This window comes from Patagioenas fasciata, chromosome 4 (assembly GCF_037038585.1).
Source record: "Patagioenas fasciata isolate bPatFas1 chromosome 4, bPatFas1.hap1, whole genome shotgun sequence".
NCBI lineage: Eukaryota > Metazoa > Chordata > Aves > Columbiformes > Columbidae > Patagioenas > Patagioenas fasciata.
The window spans coordinates 80,412,818-80,438,749 of record NC_092523.1 but is presented as its reverse complement, the minus strand read 5'-3'; the positions used below and the strand labels follow the sequence as shown (position 1 = coordinate 80,438,749).

The window sequence follows — 25,932 nt, the reverse complement described above, 5'->3', positions numbered from 1 at the left end:
CGGCTTTTCCTCCTGCTCCAGGTGAGCCAGACGTTCCACATCACCATAAACCCCGTGGATGACTCCTTGCCCGTCGTGCAAAGCCTTGGGATGACGGTTCAGGAAGGGCTGAGGAAAACCATCACCGAGTTCGAGCTGAAAGCAAGAGATGCTGACACAGAGGTAACCACACAGGGCTCCCCCGAGCCTCCTCCCCCTGCCCTGTTCTGCCCGTCTGGGCGCTCAGAAAAACGGGCTCGTGTTCCAAGAGACTGCAGTGAGTGTCATCCCTCCCTGTGCTCGTCCCCTGTCTGTCACCACGTCAAACAAACAGCTTGTGGGAGGCCCGGTTTGTATAGAAACAGAGCAGCGAGTGTTCGAGCCAAGCAAAGCGCTGCCTTGACAAATGGCTTCGTGTGTGATGTCTCAGAGACCCACGAACAAGAGCCCTGAGTGACAAACCCAAAGGCTGTCACTGCTCCACCCCGACAGAAGTGACATGGCACACGTGTGGCCTGGAAGGGCTGCAGAACGGGGTCTGCTCTTGGGTTTGAGGGGCTGGCACGAGGGCGGGAGCCATCCCAGAGCAGCCGAACCAGGAGTTTGGTTGATGTGTCCGGCCTAGGGCTCCCTGGTTGGGTGGTTTCACAGACAGTCCCCTGGGGGGGGGATGGAGACAGCACGGGGCTCAGGGAACCCAGCTCAGCGTGTGGTGCTGCCTTTCCGTTCCGTCTGGACACGCTGTGCTGGGAAAGCTGTCGTGGCCTAGCGTCCCTCGAGCTGGGAGGACCTGCCTGTCCTCGGTCCTAGGGTCACCTCCTCGGTTTCCCAACGCTGTCTCCTTGGTGCAGGCTGAGTCGATCACGTTCACGGTCGTGCAGCCCCCCCGGCACGGCCTGATCGAACGCACCGGCTCCGGGCGGCGTTACCACCGAGCCGCCACCTTCACGATGGACGACATCTACCAGAAGCGCGTCAGCTACAGTCACGACGGCAGCAGCTCGCTGCGGGACCGCTTCACGTTCACCGTGAGCGATGGCACCAACCCCCTCTTCATCGTGGAGGATGGGGGGAAGGAGGTAAGGGCAGCAGAAGGGATGTGAGGGAGACCTCCTCTAGCCAGCACAGGGCTGCCCAACTCCTTTCCACTGGGGTCACATCAGCATCGTGGTTGCTTTCAAAGGACTGAATGTAATTTTAGGACAGTATAAATATAAGTACTCCTACCTATGAGGATCTTAGGAACGTGGATTAGTGCCAGGGTTGAGTTAATGGTTGGACACAATGAATTTGAGGGTCTCTTCCAGTCAAAATGATTCTCTAACGCCACATTCCCTGGTGCAGCCACCCCAGGACTTCAGTCCAAACAGAGCCAGAGGAGCCAAGCTGGAGATATGGTGGCCCAGACTCTGCCTCCCAAAGTAACAGCCGCCTCTCTGCACTTCTGTCAGGTTGTGACAGCAGCACCGCAGCACTTCCAGGTGGACATCCTCCCTGTGGACGATGGGACACCCCGTGTTGTCACCAACCTGGGTTTGCAGTGGCTGGAGTACATTGACGGCAAGGTAACCGCGGGCCTGGGCTTGGCTTAGATTGTTTCTCGGGCCGTTTTAGGAGAAGGGGCTGCACAGGAGAACGTCCCGATCTGTCAGCATCTGTATTTTTGTGGTAGAGAACAGGTGTCCCCCTGCGCTCGTGCAGAGTCTCTGCAAAGGCAGAGCTGTGCAGGGCTGCCTGCACGGCGGCTTCGTGAGCCAAACCAGGCAACCTGGCTACTGAATTGCTTCCTGGGCCATCTCCTTTCCTGCTGTCAGCAGGACCGCCAGGCCTGGCTCTTCTGGCTCTTGAATGAGCTGTCCCGTGCAAGGCAGCTCTTGTCCCCCTCCCCAGGGTGGGACGTTTCAGCTTTGCTGATGACGGAGAAGTCTTGACGATGTGCCATAGCAGCCGTGGTAAAGATACTATATATGGCATTCGGAGCAACGTGGCGTAGGGATTTCTCGCTGTGCCGTGCCTTTGTTTTGCTCAAGTCCAAAGAAAACCCAGGAAGCTCTGTCGTGCTCGGGCATGCCCTGGGTTTTCCCTCGCAGCGTGGTGTTTGACAGAGGGATGGTTGGGCTTTGGGATGAACAGTCCATCACACTCGCGCTGCTGGGTCTCCAGAGTGTTTGACTCCCTTGCTTTGGCTTTAATCCAGGCAGCCAATGTGATCACTAAGAAGGAATTGCTGGCGACAGATCCTGACACAGATGACAAGCAGCTGATCTACGAGATCACAGCTGCCCCTAGAAATGGTTATGTGGAGAACAAGCTGAAGCCAGGGACGGCTCTGACCACCTTTACGCAAGGTATGGAACTTGGGCTCTGTGTTTTCTCTCTTCTCCTTCAGCTGCTTCAGTTTGCCAAATAGCTTGTGCGTGCTGAGAATGAAAAAGAAGGTGGGAAGGGAAAAGACAAAGGGTCAGGTCTCAAAGGTGCGTGCAAAAATAAGATATGAACTTTGCTCTAAATTGCAGGAATCCTTTAATTTCTGAGAGATGCCAGCCTGTAGCGTGCCAGGGTTCTCCAGACTTACTGTAGCTGGAGATTTGACTTGCAACAGTGTAGAGCGGTGATTTTAGGGCTGGAGCTCAGGAGACATCTCTGTTAGTGCAGAAGGCCATAGGACCTCAGTGAGAAGGAGCCCTGTGAGGACACGCCAGCTTATAGAACAGACCTGAAATATACTGTTCAGGCAAACCCACGGCCTTTGCGTTTGGTCCAAGCTACTTTACATTGACTCTGTTTTTAAGCGTGAGCTGTTATGGATAGAGCCCAGGCAAGGGAATGACTGTGGCGGCTGGTGGGCTGTGGAGAACCCGATCCCCGCGCTGTGCGGATCACAGCATCACAGAGTGGTCGGGGTTGGAAGGGACCACATCTAGTCCAACCCAGATGTGTCTCCACACCGCTCGTTGGTAAAATTGCTGTGGAATGTCTGAGTCCGCTCACGGGCGTCTCCTCCCGGCAGAGGATGTGAACCAGGGCCTCATTCGGTACGTGCTGGACAACGAGAAGGTTCAGGAGACCGTGGACAGCTTCCAGTTCCTGGTGAGGGACAGCAAACCCAACGTGGTCAGCGGCAACATCTTCCACGTGCAGTGGTCTCTCCTCAGCTTTACCCACACCAGGTAAACAGCACTCTGTTTTGGTCAGTGGGAAGCGCCTGCCGGGTTAAACCACTCAGCAGGGCTGCAGAATGGCTGACGTCTTGGATTTTCCGTGGAGGCAACAGTCTGCGGTGCTCATTATCAGCGCAAACACATCAGGTTCGCTCCCCAGCCCGTTAATTGCCTCTGCTTGATGTGTTTCCAGCTACAGTGTCCGAGAGAGCGCCGGCTCCGTGAGCATCCCGGTGAGGCGGGTGGGAAACCTCAACCAGTACGCGATCGTCCTGTGCCGCTCGGAGCAGGGCACGGCCACCTCCAGCTCCGCTCGGCCGCCGGGACTGCAGGACTACGTGGAGCACACGGGGCAGGTGGGCTGGGGACGCCGGGAGGGGACAGGTCGCCGCCCCGGGGTGGCAGTGACAGCAGGAGGGCAGTTCCCGCTGGGAAGCTGGTGGAAAGCTGTGGTGTGCTTGTAGTTATCACAGCTACACTTGGAAACTGGGTTATATTTCTGGCAGCTTCCCAGCCCGGAGTGCCTGGGAGCTGCTGGGCTGGGTTATAGCTCAGTGACATCCAAACTACATCTTCTGGAAAAACATCTGAAATGGGGATTTTAAGTCCCCCAGAAGAGCAGCGCTTCTCTGGTGAGGTTGTTCCTCCAGTTAGGCATGCTGACTGCTACAAAGTCTTTAGTTTTGGTGGCATTTGGTGGACATGAGCTTCCTTCTCCACGATCCTTGTTTCTTCGTGTTCCTGCGGACGCAGGCGTTCTGCGGCGCTGTGTGATTTCTGCTCGGGCAGTAACTCACTCTCTCTACGGGTTTACCTTCAGGAGCTGAAGCTCCTGAAAACTTTCACAACAAAATAATTGCACAGATAGTTGGCAGGCTTTTCTCTGTCCCCAGCTGTTTCTTCCTTCACAGACCCCATACCAGAGACTCGGTCCCCGGTGCTGTGCACGGGACCTCCAGCCCTTCAGTTCTTGTTTCCTTCTCTGTGCCCCTCGGGGTTGTGCTGACCACGCTCAGCACAGCGCTGGGCTTTCTTACCTTTCCTCCAGTGGCTCTTTGGGCACGTTTTCAGAAAGCCCGCTTTTCCTTTCTGCCTCATCCTGTGCTCTCTAGAGCCCTGAATTTTGTGGCTATTGCTGATTTAATAGAAGCGTTATATCATCATGATTTAGAGGGTATTTCAGCAGCTGCTTCTTCCAATTTAAGCAGGTTTTGCGATCCCGTGGCCATGAGCAACGTCCCCAAAGCGCTCACGCATGAGCGCCGGCAGCGCTCTGTCTCTGGGCAAAGCTGATGGTGCACGTTGTGTTAAGGAGCTGCTTTCAGAAGAGGGTCTCTTCTTCGTTTCTCCGCTTTTTGCTGTTGGCAGAGAGGCTTTGCAGCAGCGTTCTGGCACATCGGCATCGTTGCTCATGCCCAGGGCTAAGCCCGCGACTGAGATCAGGAGGGGTCAGGGCTATTGCTCTGTGTTTGCTGTTGCCTCTGACCCTCGCTGGCCATCAGTCCGCGGTTGGGGTCGGTGTCCGGCGCTGCCCGCACGGGGTACGCGACTCGGGCCGGGTCAGGCAGGAGGGACAGAAGGTCTCAGAGCCTGTTCCAGAGCGAGCAGCCCTCCCACGGCCCCCAGGTGCAGTTCGAGGAGCAGGAGGACGCCAAGGCCTGCACCATCACCATCAACGACGACGCCGTGTTCGAGGGCACCGAGAGCTTCGCCGTGGAGCTCAGCGCGCCGGCCTACGCTCTACTGGGGAACGTCACCCGCGCCACGGTCACCATCACGGACACGGAGGACGAGCCCACCCTGCAGTTCGCCAGCAAGACGCACCATGTCAGCGAGAGCGCTGGTGTTCTCTCCGCTCCCGTGGAAAGGAAAGGTGGGTCCTGCCGGGCACGAAGGACTTTCTGTGCTGCCGTGGGGTGCGGGAGGGAAAGCGGCTGCACAGGCGCTGCCGTGGGTGAGACTGTTTCTATGGAGTTATGTGTTTTTCCCATTGTGTCTTAGGGGACACCAGCAGCACGGTGTCTGCCATCTGCTACACCGTCCCCAAATCAGCCAAGGGCAGCAGCCTTTCTACACTGGAATCTGGCTCCGACTTCCAGTCCCGGGGGCTGACGGGTGACAGTCGCATCGTGTTCGGGCCGGGTGTCACCACCGCGACGTGTGACGTGCTGCTGATTGACGACAGCGAGTACGAGGAAGAAGAGGAGTTCGAGCTGGTGCTGGCCGACGCCTCGGATAACGCCCGCATCGGCAGCCCGGCGTCAGCCACCGTCTTCATCGCTGGGCCCAACGATGTCTCCACGGTGTTCCTGGGAAACGCCACTTTCACCGTCAGCGAGGCTGCAGGTGAGGAGCCGCAGGGGCTCCCCCAGGGCTGGGGGGGCTTGGAATCACAGAATTGCTTTGGTTGGAAAGGACCCTCAAGATCATGGAGTCCAACCATAATCCATCCCTGTCCCTGCCCCATGTCCTGAGAACCTCATGTCCGTCTGTCCAGCCCTCCAGGGATGGTGACTCCAGCACTGCCCTGGGCAGCCTGTTCCAGTGCCCCACAGCCCTTTGGGGAAGAAATTGTTCCCATGTTGAGGGTTCCCGGTTGCTCTGTGCGGCAGCCGGCGCAGGGAGCAGGAACCGCTGGAGGGCAGGGGGCGGTTTTGGGGCACGCGACCGCGTTCTCATCTGGGTTCTCTCTCCTGTGTACCCGGTGATGCAGGAACCATTGAAATTCCCGTCCTCCGGCAGGGACCTGATCTCTCAGCCCCCATCTCGGTGTGGTGTGCCACTCGGACATCGGACCCTCCGTCTGCCAGCCCAGGAAACGACTATGTCCCCAGCTCCAAAAAGATTGAGTTCAGGCCCGGCAAGACGGAGGAGGTGAGGAGCACTGGGGCTCGGAGGGGTCTGTCTGCTGGCACTTGTCTCTTGTCCTGTGCACGTCTGGGTTTGCCTGCGCTGAAAATGCTCTCAGGGCCACGTGAGAATTGTAACTGATCAGCTCTCCAGCCAGAGAAGATTTGGTCAGGCTCCTCTCCCAGGATAAAGGGCTCTGACTATTTTCTGGAATCATGTGCCAGATTAATCTAGAAAATGGTTTCCATTGATGAATGAGCTTAGAAAAGGCCCGACATAATGATATTACATTAGAAACCCCAACGCGAGTGCCGAGAAGGGCGACACCTTTGCACCTCTCCAAGCGGGACCTGTGCTTTCCTTGTAGTTCTGCACTCTGACCATCCTGGATGACGCTCAGTACCCGGTGATAGAAGGGCTGGAGACGTTTGTCGTTTACCTCAGCTCGCCCCACGGAGCTGAGCTGGCCAAGCCCTTCCAAGCCGTCGTGGCCATCACTGACATCTTCCAAGACGGTGAGTTATCGGGGCAGCTCTGTCCGGTCCATCCCGGCCTCTTCCTTAGCGCTTCCATGCAGCAGGAGGCCGGTCTAAGGTCATCCTTAGGCTGCACTTAGCCCGTTTTCCTGGGATCCTTCCATTCCTTTTGGCTGCCCCGTTTCTTTCCGTATGTCACCATATACAATAGCTTGGAGTCTTTGGAAGTGCAGGATGAATTTTTCTGTGGGCCAAGGTCCCCCTTACAATGTGGGAACGTTTGACTGCATGTTTCCTTTTTCTTGTGTTTTAACCGCTCTCATCTTTGCTTGCCTAAGGAAAGCAAACTCCGTATAATCTATCTTTGTAGCAGTCTGTAATAATTTCTACCTTTGTATCTTTTGTTGAGGTCCGGTCTCTTTGCCACAAGCTATTTCTTGGATGGAGAACAGGGAGTGAAGTTGGCGTTCCCTCTGGGTGCTCCTGTCTCTCTGTGGAGCTCCAGCGCCGCTCGACTCTGTTTCTCTTTCCTCCCGCAGTGCCGAGCATGCAGTTCAGCAGGGACACGTACACGGTGAAGGAGCCGGAGGGGACTCTGCACATCCCCGTCCTCCGCAGCGGGGACCTGAGCTACGAGTCCTCCGTCAGGTGCTACACGCGGAGCCAGACGGCAGAGGGCACGCAGGACTTCGCGGAGAGGAGGAACGCGGAGGAGTCCCGCATCACCTTCTTCAGAGGGGAGAAGGTGAGCGGAGCCTGGCCTGAGGAGGGCGAAGAACCCCTGACGGGAGAGGTTCCGATCTGCTCCTCGCCTCTGCGCTCTCAGGCCAGCTGGAGAGACTCTCCAGACTTGTTTCACAGAGATGCTTAAGGTCACAAGTTCTCCTGGGCCTGCAGACACGACGTGACTCTGAGAGGAGTCTTTGTGTTGAAACACGCAGTGCAAATGCTGCGTGTCAGCAGGGCCGGGGGTTGCTGCAGCAGAGAGCTGTGGGTTTGTGGACGCAGATGTCCTCACTGCTGTGTCTCGCCATGTAACTGTGTGGTTTGTCCACAATGAAGTAGCAGCCTCGAAACCAGAAGTGTTTGTTACAGGGTGGACAGTATTCAGACATTAAACCTGAGACAGAGAAGTTAGAGCGTGGCCTGGGTGGGTTCAGTGATTTGTGACTGTGCTGTTTCCTCCCGCTTTCTTGGCTGCAGGTGAAGAACTGCAGTGTTTCTATCAGCGATGACTCTGCCTTTGAACCAGAAGAGCAGTTCCAGGTCTGTCTCGGTAGCCCGCTGGGAAACCACTGGAGCGGGGCCAGGACGGGGAGGATGGACGTGGCGACCGTGACCGTCACCAACGACGAAGACGGTGAGTGGGGACACTCAGCGAGGACACAGGAGCTGTAGCAAAGGCTGTGGGCTGGCCGTGTGCCATCACCTGGCACGGGCTGAGGGCCTGCGGTTCGGGGCGAAAATCGTGTCCTGTCCTCCGTACCCCAGGACTCATGTCGGGGTTTGCCTCACCCTCATCCACATCCAACCCTGGCTCACCCCGGCTGCTCTGAACGCCTTTGGTCTGTGAACAGCTGGTGACAAGTGGTGTCTTCTCTTCCCTGCTCTTTGCGCAGCGCCCACCATTGAGTTTGAAGAAGCCGCGTACCAGGTGCGGGAGCCGCCCGGCCCGGAGGGCGTCGCTGTTTTAGACATCAAGGTGTTGCGGCGAGGGGACCAGAACAGGACCTCCCGAGTCCGCTGCAGCACCCGCGACGGCTCCGCTCAGGCTGGGCTGGATTACTATCCCAAGAGTCGCATGCTCAAGTTCAGCCCAGGTAAGGGAAGGGAGGTACTTTGGATCACAGATATGCACTACAGACAGCTAATTTAACACACAGGCGTTATTAATCCTCAGAAAATCTGTCACCTGAGCAATGGGATCAGTTATCACCGCTGCAGTTTTACGTGCAGAGTAGACTGCTGTGTGGAAGCGGCTAAATTATTAGTAGCAATGAGCAGAAACAAAATCGATAACGCATATTTTGTCATAATGTCTCAGTGGTCGTGGCCTGGAACAGCTGAGCAGTTTTTACTGAGAACTTCAGAGCAATACCGGTTGATGAACCGAGTTCTCTCCGTTTCTCGTGCCTTTTCCTCTCGCAGGTGTGGCCCATCTCATGTTCAAGGTGGAGATCATGTCCAACGAAGACCGGGAGTGGCACGAGTCCTTTTCTGTGGTGCTGGGCCCGGATGACCCCGTGGACGCCGTTCTTGGAGACACCAGCACTGCGACAGTGACTATTCTGGATCAGGAGGCCACCGGCAGCCTGATCCTACCAGCACCTCCCGTGGTGAGTTGTCTGTTACGACGGCTGTGATTTAGAACCTTCACGCACAGACCGAAGACCCAGGGGGGTTTCCAAAAGGAAATTAAGAGCTGCCGCGATGTGGCAGCTTGGAGGACGTGGCCAGGACCGCCTTTTCAGCGAATGCCGCCGTCTCGCGTCTCTGCAGGTCGTCAGCCTGGCCGACTACGACCGCGTGGCAGAAGTGACCAAGGCCGGTGCCAAGAAGTCCCCTTCACCGGGCTACCCGCTGGTGTGCGTCACCCCGTGCGACCCGCGCTTCCCGCAGTTCTCCCTCACGGAGCCGCGCTGCGCCGAGGCGGGCATCAACCAGTCGGCCATACAGTTCAGCTGGGAAGTCGCGACGCCCACGGACGGGAGCGGGGCCAGGTCGCCGTTTGAAACCATCACCGACAACACGCCGTTCACCAGCGTCAACCACAGGGTGCGTGGCTCGTGGGTCTGGCTGTGGGGCGGTCTCCGTTCCTTCCGCTCCCGTTGCGGACACAGCTGAGGGACGAGCTGTTCCTCCAGGCGCTCGTTTTGTGCACGGGTGGCCCCAGAGCTCCCTGTCCCGGGCCGGCCCTGTCCTGCCCCACACACAGAATTACCCTTTTCCTCCAGGGGCTTTTCCCAGGCGCTCCCACCCACGCTGTCCCAGCAATTCTCAGGCATCCAGGGGTGTTTCTAGGCCGTGCCCGCTCGTGCACGAGTCTGAAGCACTTTGGGTGGGTAGCGCACAGTCCAGGTGCACAGAGATTGAGACCTAATATCTCCTTGGATTTGGGAATTGGCGTGAGACGTACAGGTGCTGCTTTGGGGATTAGTTTTTTCTGTTGGCTTCAGAAAGTGGGGCACCGTTCCTCAGCGAGCCTGCTGGGGATAAAAGCAGCGCTCCTGCTGCCGTGGGCAGTAGCTGTGAGCGCTCGGGCGCTTCAGTAAAGCCCTGGTGGCCAGGGACAGATGGTGACAGTTCCAGCTCCTCTTGCCCTCCCTCCAGCGCATGGGCAGAGCCGGGAGCCATCGGGCTTTGCCCCACACGTCCCCCTGCCGGCTCCCGCAGGTGCTGGACAGCATTTACTTCAGCCGGCGGTTCCACCTGCGCTGCGTGGCCAAGGCTGTGGACAAGGCCGGCCACGTGGGGACCCCCTTGAGAAGCAACGTGGTGACCATCGGCACCGACAGCGCCATTTGTCACACGCCCGTGGTGGCAGGGACAGCCCGAGGCTTCCAGGCGCAGTCGTTCGTGGCCACTCTCAAGTACCTGGACGTGAAGCACAAGGAGCATCCCAACAGGTGGGAGCCTGGAGAAGGGGACAGCGCGTCCTGCGCCGGGCCCTGGGGTGGCGGGGGTGCTGTGAGGTGAGGGAACGTGTGTCTGAACCGCGTCTCACCCCTGGTTTGTTCCAGAATCCACATCTCGGTGCAGATTCCCCACCAGGACGGGATGCTGCCCCTCATCTCCACCCTGCCGCTGCACAACCTGCACTTCCTTCTCTCCGAGTCCATCTACAGGCACCAGCACGTCTGCTCCAACCTGGTCACCGCCAGAGACCTCAAAGGCATCTCGGGTAATCTTTAAAGCCACTTCTTGCTAAATACTAACACTAACGAATCTTCCTGCACTAACAGCAGTGAACAGAGTTACCCTGTCGGAGATGAGACGCCATGCAAAGGGATCTTTCAATAATAATGACGGGGTTAAGCAGCGCTGCTCGAGGTGAGGAGGTTGTAGGTTCACACCATGCCGGTGATTTTTTAGCTTCTCGAATCCGTCTTGTGGTTAAAAACATACCCATAGGCAGTGGGTCACTCTGTGTGTGTCACAGAGGTGGCAGAAGCACATTCACTGCTGCGGTAAATGCCAGAGCCAGAGAAAAAAGCAGTTTTGTCCCTGAAGCGCAGGGTGACGTTCGCCACGCTTGTTCCATGGATAGTTTTGTCCCTGAAGCACAGGGTGACGTTCTCCACGCTTGTTCCGTGGATAGTTTTGTCCCTGAAGCGCAGGGTGACATTCTCCATGCTTGTTCCGTGGATAGTTTTGTCCCTGAAGCGCGGGGTGACGTGCTCCACGCTTGTTCCGTGGATGCTTTTGTCCCTGAAGCGCGGGGTGACGTGCTCCACGCTTGTTCCGTGGATGCTTTTGTCCCTGAAGCGCAGGGTGACGTGCTCCACGCTTGTTCCGTGGATAGTTTTGTCCCTGAAGCGCAGGGTGACGTTCCCCACACTTGTTCCGTGGATAGTTTTGTCCCTGAAGCGCAGGGTGACGTTCTCCATGCTTGTTCCGTGGATAGTTTTGTCCCTGAAGCGCAGGGTGACGTTCTCCATGCTTGTTCCGTGGATAGTTTTGTCCCTGAAGCGCAGGGTGACGTTCCCCACGCTTGTTCCATGATGGGCAGGGGGTGGCTGAACTTCATTGTGTTCATTTCGTACTCAAGCTGTTCTGCATTTCTCAATGTTTACCTTCCCCCTTCCGTTAACGTGTCCGTCGGTTTGGCTTTTAGGATTCTCACCTCTCTCCTACAACATTTTCCCCTGCAGACCTGTGCGTATGCAGGATAACGAAGGGAGAGGAGCCCGTCAAGTCCCCAGTATAATAAAAGTCACTGCCATGATTTGAGAGGGAAAACAGGGCCTCAGTGCTCAGCCTCGAGCTCTTTAATCCCTGCTCCCTGGGTGACCCGTGTCCTGCTGTCTGTCCATCGCAGAGGGCGGGTTTCTGGAGGAGCTGACCTACGACAGCATCGTCCTGGGTCCCGGCTACGACCGCCCGTTCCAGTTTGACCCCGGCGTGCGGGAGCACAAGAGCATCCAGCTCTACAGGCACCTCAACCTCAAGAGCTGCCTTTGGACTTTCGATGCTTATTACGACATGACCGAGCTGATCGACGTCTGCGGCGGCTCCGTCACCGCCGACTTCCAGGTCAGATGCTGGCTTTTCAATACAAGAACTCACTGCAAATACGAAATATTCCCACTTGTGTTCCATTCTCTTACAATTTTCACCACGTTCTTGCCAGTATAAAAGAGCACAGAACAGAGCAGACATGTCAGTTCACACCGCTCAGGGCAGGGAGGTCACGGCAATTTTTGAGTCATTTCTTAATTCTGGCCAATTCTTAGTTCTGGCTTTCGCTCCCAGAGGTGCCTCAGTGCCCTCTCATGGGTGGATTATACACGTGCAGAACTGATTATTTCTAATTCACGTAATTAGAAACTAGGTTGTTTTTTTTTGAGGTGAAGTGACCGCAGCTCCTATTGTACCACGACAGCAGAGCACGTCAGTACTTATTTAAAATGCAGATTTGTCTAAAGTAGCTGCACCTAAACGTGAGGGTGTGAAACACTTTCAGATTGGCCACTTTTGGCCTCAGTTTTTCTTTACCGTGGAATAGCCCGGGCCGATGTCTCTCCTTTGCGTACCCACCTTTTGGCTTTTCTCGACAGGTCCGGGACTCTGCTCAGTCCTTCTTAACCGTCCACGTCCCGCTCTACGTGTCCTACATTTACGTGACGGCGCCGAGAGGTTGGGCTTCTCTGGAGCATCACACCGAGATGGAATTCTCCTTCTTCTACGACACCGTTCTCTGGAGGACAGGTGGGCCCCAGGCTCTGCAGGGAGTACGGGGATGATCCCGGTTGAACCGGGACTTGGTGGCGCCCCTGGAGCTCGGTGAGGTGACAGAGCCCGTGCGGTGACGTTGTTCTTGCCGCCCGCAGGGATCCAGACGGACAGCGTCCTGTCGGCCCGCCTGCAGATCGTCAGGATCTACATCCGCGAGGACGGCCGCCTGGTGATCGAGTTCAAGACTCAGGCCAAGTTCAGAGGTGAGGGCGTGAGCGCGACGGAGAGAGCCCGTCCAGCCCCACGTCTGTCCCGAAAACACGAGTCCCTGTTCCGGGAGGCACTGCCTGACCCGTCCTCCCGTGTCCTGCCCCAGGGCTGTTTGTGCTGGAGCACCACAGCCTGCCCCACGCCAGGTCAGCTTTCCTGACCCCAGAGCACCTGGGAGGGATCCAGTTCGATCTGCAGCTGCTGTGGAGCGCTCGGACCTTCGACTCGCCCTCCCAGCTCTGGAGAGCCACCAGCTCCTACAACAGGTGAGGCAGGCGGGTTCAGCTTCTATACCTATAATGTGTGTGCAATGAACCGAACCCAGAGCATCCCTGTGGCCCTTGGAGCAGCCGCGGGCACAGCAGTTGTGTGGCTGCTCAGGAACCGGCCCGCGTTACAGACTCGGAGAACAAAACCCGTTCGTTGCACTGGAAATGCGCTTTTCTAGTTAAGCCGGGCAGACAGACACCAGCGCTGATGATGTGTTCGAGGTTGTTTTGCCATCAGCATCACACGGGGGCCAGCTCAGGTGTCGTTGGTGACCGCGGTGTCTCCCGTCTGTCCCAGGAAGGACTACTCCGGCGAGTACACCATCTTCTTGATCCCCTGCACCGTGCAGCCCACGCAGGCCTGGGCAGACCCCGGGCACAAGCCCCTGCCCTGCACGGCCCACGCTCCCGAGCGGTAAGGACTTGTCACCGTCCCAGCAGGACGGTCCCAGCCCGGTCGTGGGGTTTGTGGTCCCGTGCGACGGCGGTGACACCTCTTTTTGTGCCTGTGTCAGGTTCCTGATCCCCATCGCCTTCCAGCAGACGAACCGCCCGGTTCCTGTCGTCTACTCCCTGAACACGGAGTTCCAGCTCTGCAACAACGAGAAGGTGTTTCTGATGGATCCCACCCAGTCCGAAATGTCTCTGGCAGAAATGGATTACAAAGGGGCTTTTTCAAAGGGTGGGAGTTCCGTGTTGCTCCTTCTCACCTGTTCCCCTCGTCCCTGACGTTTCCGTCTTCCCAGCTTCCACTCCTGCGAGAGAGAGGGGTAAACCAGGCTGGGCTTTGCCTCTTTTCCAGCCCTGGCACAGCGCGCCCAGGGACAAGAACGTGCTCTGCACGGCGTTCTGTCGCCTGCACACGCAAACCCAGCCCTGCAGAGCCAGAACCGCGCGTGGCTCAGTGCATTTGGCTCTCACCAGGCTCCTCTTGTTCGTTCATATTTGTTGTCTTCTGGAGAACTTAACCCGACCGTTTTTCCCCCACCCTCCTCAGGGCAAATCCTGTACGGCCGCGTGCTCTGGAACCCCGAACAGAACCTGAACGCCGCCTACAAGCTGCAGCTGGAAAAGGTCTATCTGTGCACGGGCAAGGACGGGCACGTGCCTTTCTTCGACCCCACCGGCACCGTCTATGACGAGGGGCCCCAGTACGGCTGCATCCAGCCCAACAAGCACCTGAAGCACCGATTTCTGCTCTTGGTAAGTAAGCACACCCCAGCGGGCTGCTCACACCCGTCCCTACGGTCAGTTCTGCAGGCCTGACACACTCAGCGCTGAACCAGCGCCAGATCGTGCGGGTCGCAACCCCCTCGTCCCCTCTCTCCGGTGCCAGGACCGAACCCAGCCCGAGGTGACCGATCAGTATTTCCAGGACGTGCCTTTCGACGCCCACTTCGCTTCCGACCTGGCCGAGTTCCGCTCCGTCAGCAGCGCGCCCGGAGTCGACGGCTTCACGCTCAGGGTGGACGCTCTCTACCAGGTCCGTGCCCGGGGGCTCGGGGGCCCCAAAGCTCCCGTCTGTGCCCGGGACGTCCCGGGTTCGCTGGGTGAATGGCGGGCGCCGGGCCCCACGCTGCCCAGAGACACCGAATCCGCGCTGGGGAGGCTCTGGCAGGATTTGATGTCGGGATTTCCCCAGACAGGCCGTATTTGTACCCCAGTGGGCTGTGTCTGTTGTACCGCAAAGTAACAGCGGAGCCAGGTAAGAAACAAACTCTAGCACGGGAAACAGAGGTGAGGAATTTATTCTGGTGGTGAAGGTGCTTTGTTTTTTGAAAGCAGTCGGGAAACGAGCTCCTTAGCAAGACTTTATTAACGTTCCTGAGTTAATTAGTGCAGTTGCCAAAGGCAGATGAGAAGGCCGAACACCTCAGTTGGTGATGAGCACGATTGCGGGTGCTCCCCAAACCACACCGAGCTGCTCTGTTGGTGTTTGCAGGAGTCAGTAAAGGGGATGAAGGAGCCACCAGCTCCGCCTGGCCCCAGCAAACCCGCTTTCTCCCAAGGCCCCGTTCAAATTTCCCGCCCGCTCGTGTTTCTGCAGGTGGAAGCCGGACACCAGTGGTACCTCCAGGTCATCTACGTGATCGGCCCGGAGAGCAGCGCGGGGCCCCGCGTCCAGCGATCGCTCACCCACCGCTGGACGCGCGGCCGCCGGGACACGGCGCTGCACGACCCCTTGATCTATGACAACGACGGCGACCAGATCAGGAACGGCACCAACATGAAGCCGCTGATGCTGCAGAGGGAAGAAGCGGCCGCCGTGGCCTCCGCGTCCCCCACCAGCGCGTCCCTGGGTGGCGCGTTGGCCGCGGCGCTGCTGCTGCTGCTGCTGCTGGCCGGGGTTTGCGTCCTGGGCGGGAAGCGCCGGGGGCTGCGCAGGAAGCGAGAGCAGCGGCCCCCGAGCCCCGAGCGCGAGGGCGGCCGGTTCTGCACCGTGAGACACGGGAACGGGAGCGGGCGGGGGGCGCCCGGGGGCGGCTGCGCGGGGAGGGGCGGGAAGGGGCAGCGGCTGAACGGGGGAATCAAAGCGCAGAACGATCCGCACGACGGGACTGAAGTTTAACGGAGCGCCTGCTTTGGGTTGGTGAGAAACACCTTTTATAAACTGTAAAAAAAAATAAAAGACTTTATAAAAAGGTAAGAAAAGCTGTGCTGTTGTTTTTATGCTCTTGGGGAGGGCAGAGCAGCTCCAGCAGCGACCCCAGGGCTTTGGGAGCCCTCAGCATCCCCGGGAACCCCTCGTTTAACACCCGAGACGCGGCGTTTGCTGCAGAAAATGCGGCAGAACCGTGCAGAAAACCCAAGTGCAGCCCTGGGACTGGGGGCGCGGGGCTGGGAGGTTCGTTTTGGGGTGGATCCAGGATCCAGCTCCCCCAGCACCGAACCCATCGGTGCTGGGTCCCACCCGGGCTCTCTCATCTCCCCCGAAGGTGGTGGGATTGCACATGCAAGGGCTGGGCTGCGACGAGATGCTGCAGGGCTTCGCCGTGGCCATCAAGATGGGGGCCACCAAGGCCGACTTCGACAACACCGTCGCCATTCACCCCACTTCCGCGGAGGAGCTGGTGACGCTGCGCTGAGCCGGTGGGCGCCAGCAGCCCCGGGGACGCCAGCAGCAGCTGGGAAAAGGTTTTGTGTATGTCTGAAGAAAAATAAAATGCCTTAAGTTGGGTTGCCTGGAGAGCCACGTGTCTGTAGAATCGGCACGGCTTGGTTCGGAGTGGAGAGCAAACACAGTGGTGCTGGTGGGTCTGTGTCTCTGGCTTCAGGGTGACAGCGGAGGGGGCCGGCATGGCCCCTCGCGTGCTTTGGGTGCTCAGAGCGGCTGTTTGGCTCTGTTGAGAATCCATCCCAGATGGGAAAACACCAGCGGGCACAAAATCCCTGCCCAGCCCTCCCAGCCCCGGCAGTGGGCGTTTAAATAGCGTAGTCAGCTCCCAGGGGCTCACGTACAAGCAAAAGCCCAAAAATGACGGGCAGCCTCAGTTATCTGTGTCAGGATTGAAAGAAGAAGGGTTTGCAAGGCCCATTGCGGTCTGAAACACAGAAGGTTTTCCCTGGGTTTGCCACAGACCATCGTCAAGCACACGAGAGGAGGAACCGGAGAGAATTCAAACCTCATCGCTCCATTTTAATCCATGGTGACTTCAGCCCCTCTGTTCACACACTGGGAGGGCATTTGGTCGGTGGTTTTTCTCATTCTAAATCACAACTAAGGCCACTTTATTTTAAGACATATTTTAGAGTGTTTGAGGGGTTTGCCCTGTACTTCACAAATTGAGAACTTGTCAAAGTGTCTGAAAAAAGAGTCAGGGACACACGGGGGGCTGAGTGGCCACAGAAACTCCTTTTTTGAGGAAACAGCACTAAAGCAGCGGAGCCCCGGGTGTCCCGGGAATGAGGGGGACGGGCTGGGGGACCCGGGCTGCGGCAGAGCCGGGAGCTGAGGGACCCTCGGCTGGGCCGGGGAACGTGAGGGGGGACAGCGGGCTCGGGGCTGGGAGGTTCGTTTTGGGGCGGGGGCGGCAGCGACAGGAGTTGTGCCACGAGGGGGAGAGCGAAGCGGGAACACGAACCGGGGCTGCCCGGGGGTCGTTCCCGTGTGACTCCCCCTGTGACAGTCCCGGCCCCGCTGTCCCTGCCCCGGCTGCGGTGCCGCCGAACGGACACGAGATGGCGCTGCGCTCTGCAGGGCCGCGCGGCGTCCGCCAGGCGGCGCCATCCCGGACTGCGGGGGGGGCGGGACGGACTGGGAGGAGGCGAGGCCGAGGTAAGAGGGGGCGGGGCGGAGATGCGAGGGGGCGTGGCCAACCCGCTCGGCCGCGCCCCGAGCGCAGCTGAGCCCGCAGCGGGGCCGCGGTGCCCGGTTTCCATGGGGTCGGTGCTGTGCCGCGTTTGTTTGGTGCGTTCCCCTGTGTGTCTGGTTGCCGTTGGTGCCTCGTTTGTTTCCCGTCAGCGCAGCCGAGCCCGCAGCGAGGACGCGCTGGACACGGACACGGCGTGAAGGTGCGTGGGGCCGGGGGGCGGCTGAGCCTGGGGGAGGGGACACCCCCGGTTGGGGGGCGGCTGCTGGGGCTGCAATCGTCCCCTCTCTCCGCAGGAGCTCCAGGTGCCTGCGGGCAGGTCCCGGACAGAGGCAGCGGCGGGCAAGGGTTAAAACCTACAATGGCTTCAATAAAGGGGTGGTGGAAAGTGTCCGCGTGTCGCCGTGGTCCTTACGGGTCCCTCTTGTCACCAGCCCGGGGTGGGGGGGTCAGGCCGAGCCGTGCCCTGAGCTCCCCCCAGCCCATCCCACACCAGCGACTCTTCCCAGACACCTTACCTCCCCCCCCCGCCTCCCCGAAGCGGGGACCCGGGTCCTCCCCGCCAGGTGAATGGGACACGGGAAGCTGTCACCGGTCCCGGGGGCTGCGGTGCCGCCGAAAGACCACCGGGTGGCGCTGCGCTCTGCAGTGCCGCGCTGTGTCCGCCAGGCGGCGCCACTGTGCGGGACGGAGGGGCGGGATCAAGGGCGGGGCTTAGGGGCGGGGCCGAGGTGTGCCGGACCGAGAGGGGCGGGGCCAAGCCGCGCACGCGCGCGCCCCGTGAGCGCAGCTGAGCCCGCGGACACGTGACGCGGTGGACCCCCGAGTCTTCGAAAGCTCCCCCGGGCCGCCAGGGGGCGCCGCTCCGGCGGGCGCACGCGCAGAGGCGGGAGCGGGGCCGGCGGGAGCGGGTCCTGGTGCGGGCTCTGCCCGGCGGGGGCTCTGCCGGGCCCGGGGCAGCTGCTGCCGGGGGAGCTGCTTCCACTCGGCGGGGCCGCGGGGCGGCTCTGGGCCCTGCGCGGAGCCGGGCTCGGACCGGAGCCCCTTTGGTCCCGGTCCCGAGCGCTGCGGCGGGAGCAGAGGCTCATCCCGGCGCCGGGCGAGGAGCCCGTTCGGCCCCGAGGCGGCAAGGACGTGCCCGGTGAGTGTCCCGGGGGCGCGGGGAGCGGGGCTGTGCTCGGGGCTTCGCCCCTCGTCCTGCTGCAGGCCGGGGAGGGGGCTCCCGTCCCCCGGCAGGGCTCCCCCGGGGCTGGAGGCTGCTGGGGGTGCGGGGGGGGCCCCGCGGTTCTGAGCCGGGGCCGGGCCGGGCTGGGGGGTGTTCGGGGAGGCGGCAGCGGGCGCTGGGGGGTCCGGCCAGAGCCGCTGGCCCCGCTGGGCTGGTGGGGGCCGGGGGCTGTGGCCGCGGGGGTTTCTGCTCCAGCTCGGCCTGGGGGGCCGGGTTGTGGCCCCGTTTGTGGGTTCTGCACCCGTTTTGTTGTTCGGGGGTCTGTGGGTTTGGGGTCTGCACCTTTTGTTTTTTGGCTTGTGCCACTTTTGTTGTTGCATTGTGCACTCGTGGTTTTGGGGTTTGTGCACCCGTGGTTTTGGGGTTTGTGCACCCGTGGTTTTGGGGTTTCTGCACCTGTTGTGTTTGAGTTTGTTCAGCTGTTGCTTTTTTGGTTTCTGCACCTGTTGGTTTTGCTGTGTGCCCCCATATTATTTGTTGGGTGCAGCTGTTTTATTGGTAGTGACCACTTTTTATTGTGTTTGTGCTTGTGCCCTCATTTGTTCAGTGTGTTTTTTCACTTTGTGTTTGTGCCTCTTGTGTTTCACATGAAGTTTGTGTGTGGCTGCAGTTGAGTTCTGGTTCTGATTTCTCTCTCTGGTCTCTTTCAGCTCCAGCTCCAGTCTGTGCAGCTTCCAGCTTGTTTGTGGTTCCAGCTCCTCTCCAGCTGCTTCTGGTTCCAGTTCTGCTCCAGCTCCAGTTCAGCTTGTGCTTGTTCCAATGAGCTTGGCTTTGGGCCAGATCGTAAATCAATCACTGTCACAAGCTGCATATGAATATGACCTGTCATAATTAATCATGAATAAAGATGAACTAATTATCTAATAAGGAGTCCAGTGGTTGAACAGTCCTTGAACAAAAGGAGTAAAAAAAGGGGGGAAAATCATTTTTCGCACCAGAAACTAAGTCCAACACCTGAAACAGCCTGGTGCATGCCGGCTTCCGAGCATTTGGGGGCCAGGGCGTCCGGACCCCCCCCTCTGGAGGGGGTCCCCCCTGCCTGGCCCCCCACCCTGCTCCTCCCCAGCCTCCCACTGCTGCCCACCCCCCTACCCACCGCCCCACCAGCCCCTGCCCAAGGGGCCGACCCGGCCCCTGGGTTTGAGCCCAGGAACAGCGACTGGGTCTCTGTTCCTGAGCCCAACGCCCAGGCCTCGGCCCCAGGAGCCCCTTTCCCAGCCCCGAGAACGCAGCTCAGGCTCCGTTCTCAGGGCTGGGAAATGCCCGGCTGGCTCGGGGCTCCAGTTGCACAAGCACCCACGGAGCCCACAACCCCAGCGAACCCAACCCCGCGTGTGGTGTCGGGAGCCCCAGCGGTGTCGGGCGGTGCTTGAGAACTGGCTGGGGGGACCCGCGGAGCGGGCCCGGCCCCGTGTGGCCGCGGGCGGCTCGGCCGGGGACGGGGGGCGCCGGGCTCCGGCCCTCCGGGCTTTATTCCGCCCCGGCGCCCCAAGCCCCGCGGCTGCGGCTGCTGCTCCGCGGAGCCGCCCGGGCACCGGCTGCCCTCGCCCACCCGCCTCCGCCCCGAGACCCCCCGGCCCCGCGCTCCCAGCCCCGACCCCCGGCGCGGCCGCGCCCGGGCCGAGCTCCCCGCACCTCACCTGGGCCCCGCCGGGAGAGCCCGGACCGGCCGCTGCCGCCCCCGCACGCACCGAGAAACCCGAACAAATCGAAACGCGCGCCTTAAATACCCTCGGCCCCGCCCCGCGCACGCGCCCTGGGCCCGCCCGCCCCGCCCCTCACACCTGTGCTGGCCCCGCCCCGCCCAAGTGCGCATGCGCTAGCAGGCCCCGCCCCCCACACCTGCGCTGGCCCCGCCCCGCCCAAATGCGCATGCGCCACCAGGCCCCGCCCCTCGCACCTGCGCTGGCCCCGCCCCGGCCAGGTGCGCTGCATTTCCGGCCCGCCCCGCGCACGCGCCGCCTCTTCTTCCGGCACAACCGCGGCGGTTCCGCTCCAGGCGGACACTGGGAACGGACCGGGCGCTCCGGGGGAACCATCGAGCGGGACGCGGCGCTGCAGCCCCGGCCCGGCCCGGGGGCGGTGAGCTTGGGCTGCGGCTGGAACCGGGGACGGGTCTCGCGGGGACCGGGGCTGCGGCTCTGCCGGGGCTGCGGCTCTGCCGGGGCTGCTGCCGGCCCGGGAGTCCCGGCCCCGGGCTCCGCTGCTTCCTGGGCGGCCGGGACCGGAGGTCTCCGCTCCCCCGAGCGCCCGGAGCCCGAGTCCGGCCTCCCCGGCCCCGTCCCGGCGGGCATGAGCAGCAGCAGCAGCGCTGGAACCGAGCCGGGAGGAGCCGGAGCTCCGGGGCTCAAGTGCCGCGTTCCCCCGCGGCTGCTGCCGGGCCTTGCTGCCGGGGACACCCCGGGAAGGCTGGAGCCACCGGCGGCCCTGGGGCTGCCCCGGCACCGTCTGCCCGGACCCGCCGCACAGCTCGGGGCCGCCGGGGCCCGAACGGGGCTCCCGAGCCCCCGAACACCGACCGAGGAGGGGAAGGGGCGTCTCGGCTCTCACAGCCCTTCGGGCCCTGCACCCAGCCCGGACACACCCGGGCGGCTCCGGGCTGAGCCCCGAACAAAAGTGCCCAAGTGAGTTGCATTTCAAGCACCCAAAACACAGGACTTGGTGTCTGACCCATCCATGGCCACATGAGCCTCGTGGCAACCACAGGAACACGGGGCTGAGTCTCCTCCTTCAGCCCCAGACCTGCCCCAGTAACACGGATTCCCAGCCTTCCACACACAGCACTTTGTTTCCAGCCCCACACAGGCCAAATGAGCCCGGGTATCAGTGCACACACACATGGAGCAGTCTCTGTGACCCAGAGTCACCACTTAGTCTCTGTTTTAATCAACACCACAACACACAGCTCCGTGACCCAGATTCATGACTTAGTCTCTGTTTCTGAGCCCCACAATTCACGACTTAGTCTCTGTTTGTGAGACTCCCAATTCATGACTTACTCTCTGTGACCCAGATTCACGACTTAGTCTCTGTTTCTGAGCCCCACAATTCATGACTTAGTCTCTGTGACCCAGATTCACGACTTAGTCTCTGTTTGTGAGCCCCCTCAATTAATGACTTACTCTCTGTGACCCAGATTCACGACTTAGTCTCTGTTTGTGAGCCCCCTCAATTCATGACTTAGTCTCTGTGACCCAGATTCACGACTTAGTCTCTTTTTGTGAGCCCCTCCAATTCATAACTTAGTCTCTGTTTGTGAGCTCTCCAATTCCTCTTTTTGGTGAGCCCCACAATGCACAACTTAATTTCTGATCCCCAAATTCATGACTTTGTCTCTGTGACCCAAATTAGGACTTAATGTGTTTGTGAGCCTCCCCAATTCATGACTTAGTCTCTGGTTTGTGAGTCCCACAATTCATAACTTAGTCTCTGTGAGCCCCCCCAATTCATGACTTAGTCTCTGAATTGTGAGCCCCACAATTCACAACTTAGCCTCTGTTTGTGACCCAGATTCACGTTTTAGTGTCTTTGTTGTGAGCCCCACAATTCATTACTTAGTCTCTGGATTGTGAGCCCCCCAGGGAGCTCCTGTCCCTCGGCAGGCCCCGCAGCTCGTCCTCCATCTCACAGTCCAGCTGCTGAGCCCCCAAAACACCCCAACAGCCCCAACCCCGCGTGTGGTGTCGGGGCCGCGCCGGGAGCCCCGGCGGTGTCGGGCGGTGCTTGAGAACTGGCTGGGGGGACCCGCGGAGCGGGCCCGGCCCCGTGTGGCCGCGGGCGGCTCGGCCGGGGACGGGGGGCGCCGGGCTCCGGCCCTCCGGGCTTTATTCCCCCCGGCGCCCCGAGCCCCGCGGCTGCGGCTGCTGCTCCGCGGAGCCGCCCGGGCACCGGCTGCCCTCGCCCACCCGCCTCCTCCCCGAGACCCCCGCTGCTGCCGCTCCCCGGGCCGACCGTGCCTCTCACCTGGGGCGGGCGAACTCGGCCCCTCCGCCGCTCCGAGCTGCCGCCGAAGGCCCGGGCCGGTCCCCCCGCCCGCGGTGCCGCCGCTGCCCCCGGGGCCGCAGCCACGACCGGGACCCCAACCCGCCCGACCCGGAGCCGCAGACACAATGAGATGGGACGGCGGCCGCCAGGGGACTAAACTACTCGGCCCCGGCGCGCAGGCGCGCTGGGCCCCGCCCCGCCCAGGGGAGGAGGCTCCGCTGGGGCGGAGCTCGGGCCGCGGGGGCGTGGCCAGAGGGGTCCGGCCCGTTGTCCGCAGGGTCCCAGCGCCCGCCCGCGCAGCACCGACAAACCCCGGCGGCGGGGGGGGCACTGACCGGCCCCCCCGAGCCCGGCGCTCCGGCCCCCGCGGGCTTGTGTGTCTCCCCGAGAAGGGAGCGAGTCCCCGCCGGCAGGGCTGGCCGGGCGTCCCTGCCCCGCTGTGCCCGGCGAGAGTCCCACTGTCCCCCGCTCCTCTCCGGGGGGTCCCGGTGTCGCCCCGCTCCCGCGCTCAGGTCAACACGAAGCCGGAGCGGGCAGGGCCCCCCAGCCGTCCCCGCTGTCCCTCCTCACGTTCCCCGGCCCAGCCGAGGGTCCGTCAGCTCCCTGCTCTGCCACAGCCCGGGTCCACCCGCCCGTCCCCTTCATTCCCGGATCGCCGGGGCCGGGCCGGGTCGCTGTTTCCGGGACGAGTCCCCCTGCGCTGCCTGACCCGTCGCCCCGTGTCCTGCCCCAGGGCTGTTTGTGCTGGAGCACCACAGCCTGCCCCACGCCAGCTCGGCTTCCCTGACCCCGGAGCACCTGGGGGGATCCAGTTCGGTCTGCAGCTGCTGTGGAGCGCTCGGACCTTTGACTCGCCCTCCCAGCTCTGCAGAGCCACCAGCTCCTACAACGGGTGAGGCCGGCGGGTTCAGCTTCTGAACCGATGATGTGTGTGCGATGAACCGAACCCAGAGCATCCCTGTGGCCCTTGGAGCAGCCGCGGGCACAGCAGTTGTGTGGCTGCTCAGGAACCGGCCCGCGTTACAGACTCGAAGAACAAAACCCGTTCGTTGCACTGGAAATGCGCTTTTCTAGTTAAGCCGGGGCAGACAGACACCAGCGCTGATGATGTGTTCGAGGTTGTTCTGCCGTCAGCAAGTTAAAAGCGGGATTTTGCGTCCACAGCTTAATCAGTAGCGCTGTGCTTGGTGGAGGTCGGTGTGTTAAGATGTAGGAAAATGTGGTTCACTTTTAGAAGGAATTCCTTTCTCTCAGTTCTGCCCGTGACTGTTTCTTCCTTCAGTCCCGCTGCTCGCACAGAGGCTCAAATTAAACCCGCGGGTCACGTTTGTCCCTCCCGCATCTGCTGGAGCAGATCCATGTAAACACGCTCAGGTGACTTGCACCTTGCAAAAGAAAGCCAGGGACGGGGAGGCCTCGAGGGTGACTCCCCAAATTCTGGGATGGCCCAGTACGGAGCGCTGGGCTCCCGTGGCTGCTCTCCTGTCTGAATTCCTTCCATGGGAGGCCTGGCCTGAGATTGATGATGGGGCGGTGATCACCCCCCAGGTAATTCAAGCAGCTATGCTAAAGTTTCCATGGAGAGCGGCATCAACTTCGTCTCGCAAATCAGCGGGGAGATTGGGATGGTTATTTGTTACCGGTCTTAGAGCTCCTGATCGTGACGTTGTTGCATTGAAGAGTAAAATGAGAGAATTGGAAGAGGAGGTTGAGATTTTACAGGATGCAAAGGCGATTGCACAAGAAGTAATTACTGCTCAAGCACAGCGGTGCTATGAGCTGCAAGAGAATGTAGACCGGCTGCTAGCGTGTATTGCTAAGGAACAAAAGGAAAAATAGGCCAAAAGTGAGTTTTTGTGTTCTCACGTTTGTACTCTTACCGCAAAACACACTTGGAATCCCAGGGAATGGGATGGAAATATTTGGAGTGAATCCTCAGACTCCAATATTGAGCCTGAATGTGATCCTGACTCAAATGGCAGGGAGGTGGTGGGAGCACAGCCCCCCATACGAATGATGCTGCAGCCGAAGGAGCAGATGGGGGGGCAGATCGCACACACTCGCTCTCCCAAGGAGTTAACGGCATTTTCAGAGATCTCTCAGCAGACGAACGGGGAAGGAATTCCGGCACAGGTTTGCCAGCTTGGGATCGTGGAGCTGTGTCTATCCGTTTATTAGCTGATGAAAAAGATTTCTTAAGCCATATAGCCTATGACGATCAGATACAACAACGATACGCTCAGCTGCAAGCCAGCAGAGGTCCGGACAGGCGAGATATTATTGCATCTCTGCTGTATCAATGCTTGTGTGCAGCAGTTTTAGCGCCATATGCTGAACCTGTGGAATCTGTGTTGTCCCGTGGAAATTGGTGCACAATGGAGGAAAGTATTGATTTAGTGCAGCAGATGGGGGTGGTGTATGCATTGATGATGGGATCCGATTCGGACAGGGTAGCAGTGACAAGTGCTACAGGTAATGCAGGCACTCCAGCCAATGCCTTGAGGGGAATTGGGGCTGCAACTTCAGGACCCTCTGTCTGGGTGGTGGATAATGGAAATCTGGCAAAACTGAGCAGAGTTAGAGCACAGGTGATGAGAACACTAATGTGGAATGATTTAGTACAAGCTGGTATCCCATGATCAGAAATAAGCGGGACCGCACCATCACAGATTCTTTGCTGCTTGCAAAAGTTAATGCTGATGCAGAAAAGCCAACCAGCCCCAGCCCCCCCGCCCACACTGCACCCACCCTCCAGCCCCCGGCACCTCAGTGCGAGGCCAGTTTGCCTTTACCTGGCAGCCCAAGCAACATACGGGCCGAGTATTGTCTCAGAGATACAACACGGTCCCTCCGTTCGCCACCAAACCATAGCAGCTGATATAGCGCTGTGGTCGGGTACTGTTACTGACTGCCATGATATCGATGACCTGTTGGTTGTGGCAGTGTCACAAGGAACTGAAGCAGCTGCTGAATTTTGGAAGGTGCATTCGCAGGACCAAGGCTGGGCAATTACTCTGATGAAAACACAGGGCCCTTGTGCTACTGTACTGTTTTTAGAAAAGGTTTGGCATGGGCAGCTTAGAGAAACACCAGATCAAGTACAGCACACAGTCCAGCAGCTTTCTGTACCAGCTGCAATAAAACAATTACGTACCTTTTCAGGATTTTTAGGGCATTGGAGAACTTTCATCCCTACACCTTCTGTGGAGAAGGGTTCCCCTCGTGAAGGGTTAATAGCAGAGCACAATGAAGTTGATTCATTTGAGTCTCAAAACAGTAAGAAAGCAGATAATGTGACCTCTGCTGAGCTGCATGCTCAAGCTCTAAATGTGCCTGTAGCTTGTGGACATGGATCAGCTTACGCTGCACACGCATGGGACATTGGTCACAATCAAACCTCTTTGCTGTTATATACTTGTAAAACATGCTCACATCATCCTGCTGCCTGTACACAGCTACATTAAAGAGCATGGGGAGAGGTAAAACGGGGTCAGTGGGCCTGGAATACTTGTC

General features: G+C 59.8%; 1 protein-coding gene and 1 long non-coding RNA gene across 15 annotated transcripts in view; both read left to right on the top strand.

Moving 5' to 3' along the window:
• The window catches only part of FRAS1 (Fraser extracellular matrix complex subunit 1), a 126,197-nt gene extending 102,080 nt beyond the window's left edge, over nucleotides 1-24,117 (top strand). For 7 of the 13 annotated variants that reach the window (XM_071808285.1, XM_071808287.1, XM_071808290.1 and 4 more), the window contains 26 exons: nucleotides 22-162; nucleotides 831-1,058; nucleotides 1,431-1,544; nucleotides 2,177-2,327; nucleotides 2,990-3,149; nucleotides 3,334-3,496; nucleotides 4,767-5,013; nucleotides 5,142-5,486; nucleotides 5,854-6,014; nucleotides 6,358-6,505; nucleotides 7,006-7,211; nucleotides 7,670-7,826; nucleotides 8,086-8,286; nucleotides 8,615-8,802; nucleotides 8,966-9,241; nucleotides 9,860-10,092; nucleotides 10,207-10,367; nucleotides 11,505-11,719; nucleotides 12,244-12,394; nucleotides 12,517-12,624; nucleotides 12,738-12,897; nucleotides 13,199-13,315; nucleotides 13,416-13,582; nucleotides 13,898-14,103; nucleotides 14,237-14,383; nucleotides 14,948-15,552. In XM_071808285.1, coding sequence (XP_071664386.1) covers nucleotides 22-162; nucleotides 831-1,058; nucleotides 1,431-1,544; nucleotides 2,177-2,327; nucleotides 2,990-3,149; nucleotides 3,334-3,496; nucleotides 4,767-5,013; nucleotides 5,142-5,486; nucleotides 5,854-6,014; nucleotides 6,358-6,505; nucleotides 7,006-7,211; nucleotides 7,670-7,826; nucleotides 8,086-8,286; nucleotides 8,615-8,802; nucleotides 8,966-9,241; nucleotides 9,860-10,092; nucleotides 10,207-10,367; nucleotides 11,505-11,719; nucleotides 12,244-12,394; nucleotides 12,517-12,624; nucleotides 12,738-12,897; nucleotides 13,199-13,315; nucleotides 13,416-13,582; nucleotides 13,898-14,103; nucleotides 14,237-14,383; nucleotides 14,948-15,469 — 5,073 coding nt within the window. In that variant the 3' untranslated portion in view covers nucleotides 15,470-15,552. Of the gene's footprint in view, nucleotides 1-21; nucleotides 163-830; nucleotides 1,059-1,430; nucleotides 1,545-2,176; nucleotides 2,328-2,989; nucleotides 3,150-3,333; nucleotides 3,497-4,766; nucleotides 5,014-5,141; nucleotides 5,487-5,853; nucleotides 6,015-6,357; nucleotides 6,506-7,005; nucleotides 7,212-7,669; nucleotides 7,827-8,085; nucleotides 8,287-8,614; nucleotides 8,803-8,965; nucleotides 9,242-9,859; nucleotides 10,093-10,206; nucleotides 10,368-11,504; nucleotides 11,720-12,243; nucleotides 12,395-12,516; nucleotides 12,625-12,737; nucleotides 12,898-13,198; nucleotides 13,316-13,415; nucleotides 13,583-13,897; nucleotides 14,104-14,236; nucleotides 14,384-14,542; nucleotides 15,553-23,493 lie in introns of those variants that run through there. The other 6 variants (XM_071808291.1, XM_071808293.1, XM_071808286.1 and 3 more) reach the window with 6 other exon arrangements.
• LOC139827873 (uncharacterized) lies at nucleotides 17,191-19,302 on the top strand. 2 transcript variants are annotated; one of them, XR_011738984.1, is made up of 2 exons: nucleotides 17,191-17,412; nucleotides 19,086-19,302. It is a non-coding gene; the product is annotated as an uncharacterized lncRNA (long non-coding RNA). The 2 variants fall into 2 exon arrangements; XR_011738985.1 differs by lacking the exon at nucleotides 19,086-19,302 and adding an exon at nucleotides 17,507-17,601.
• Nucleotides 24,118-25,932: the final 1,815 nt, after the last annotated feature.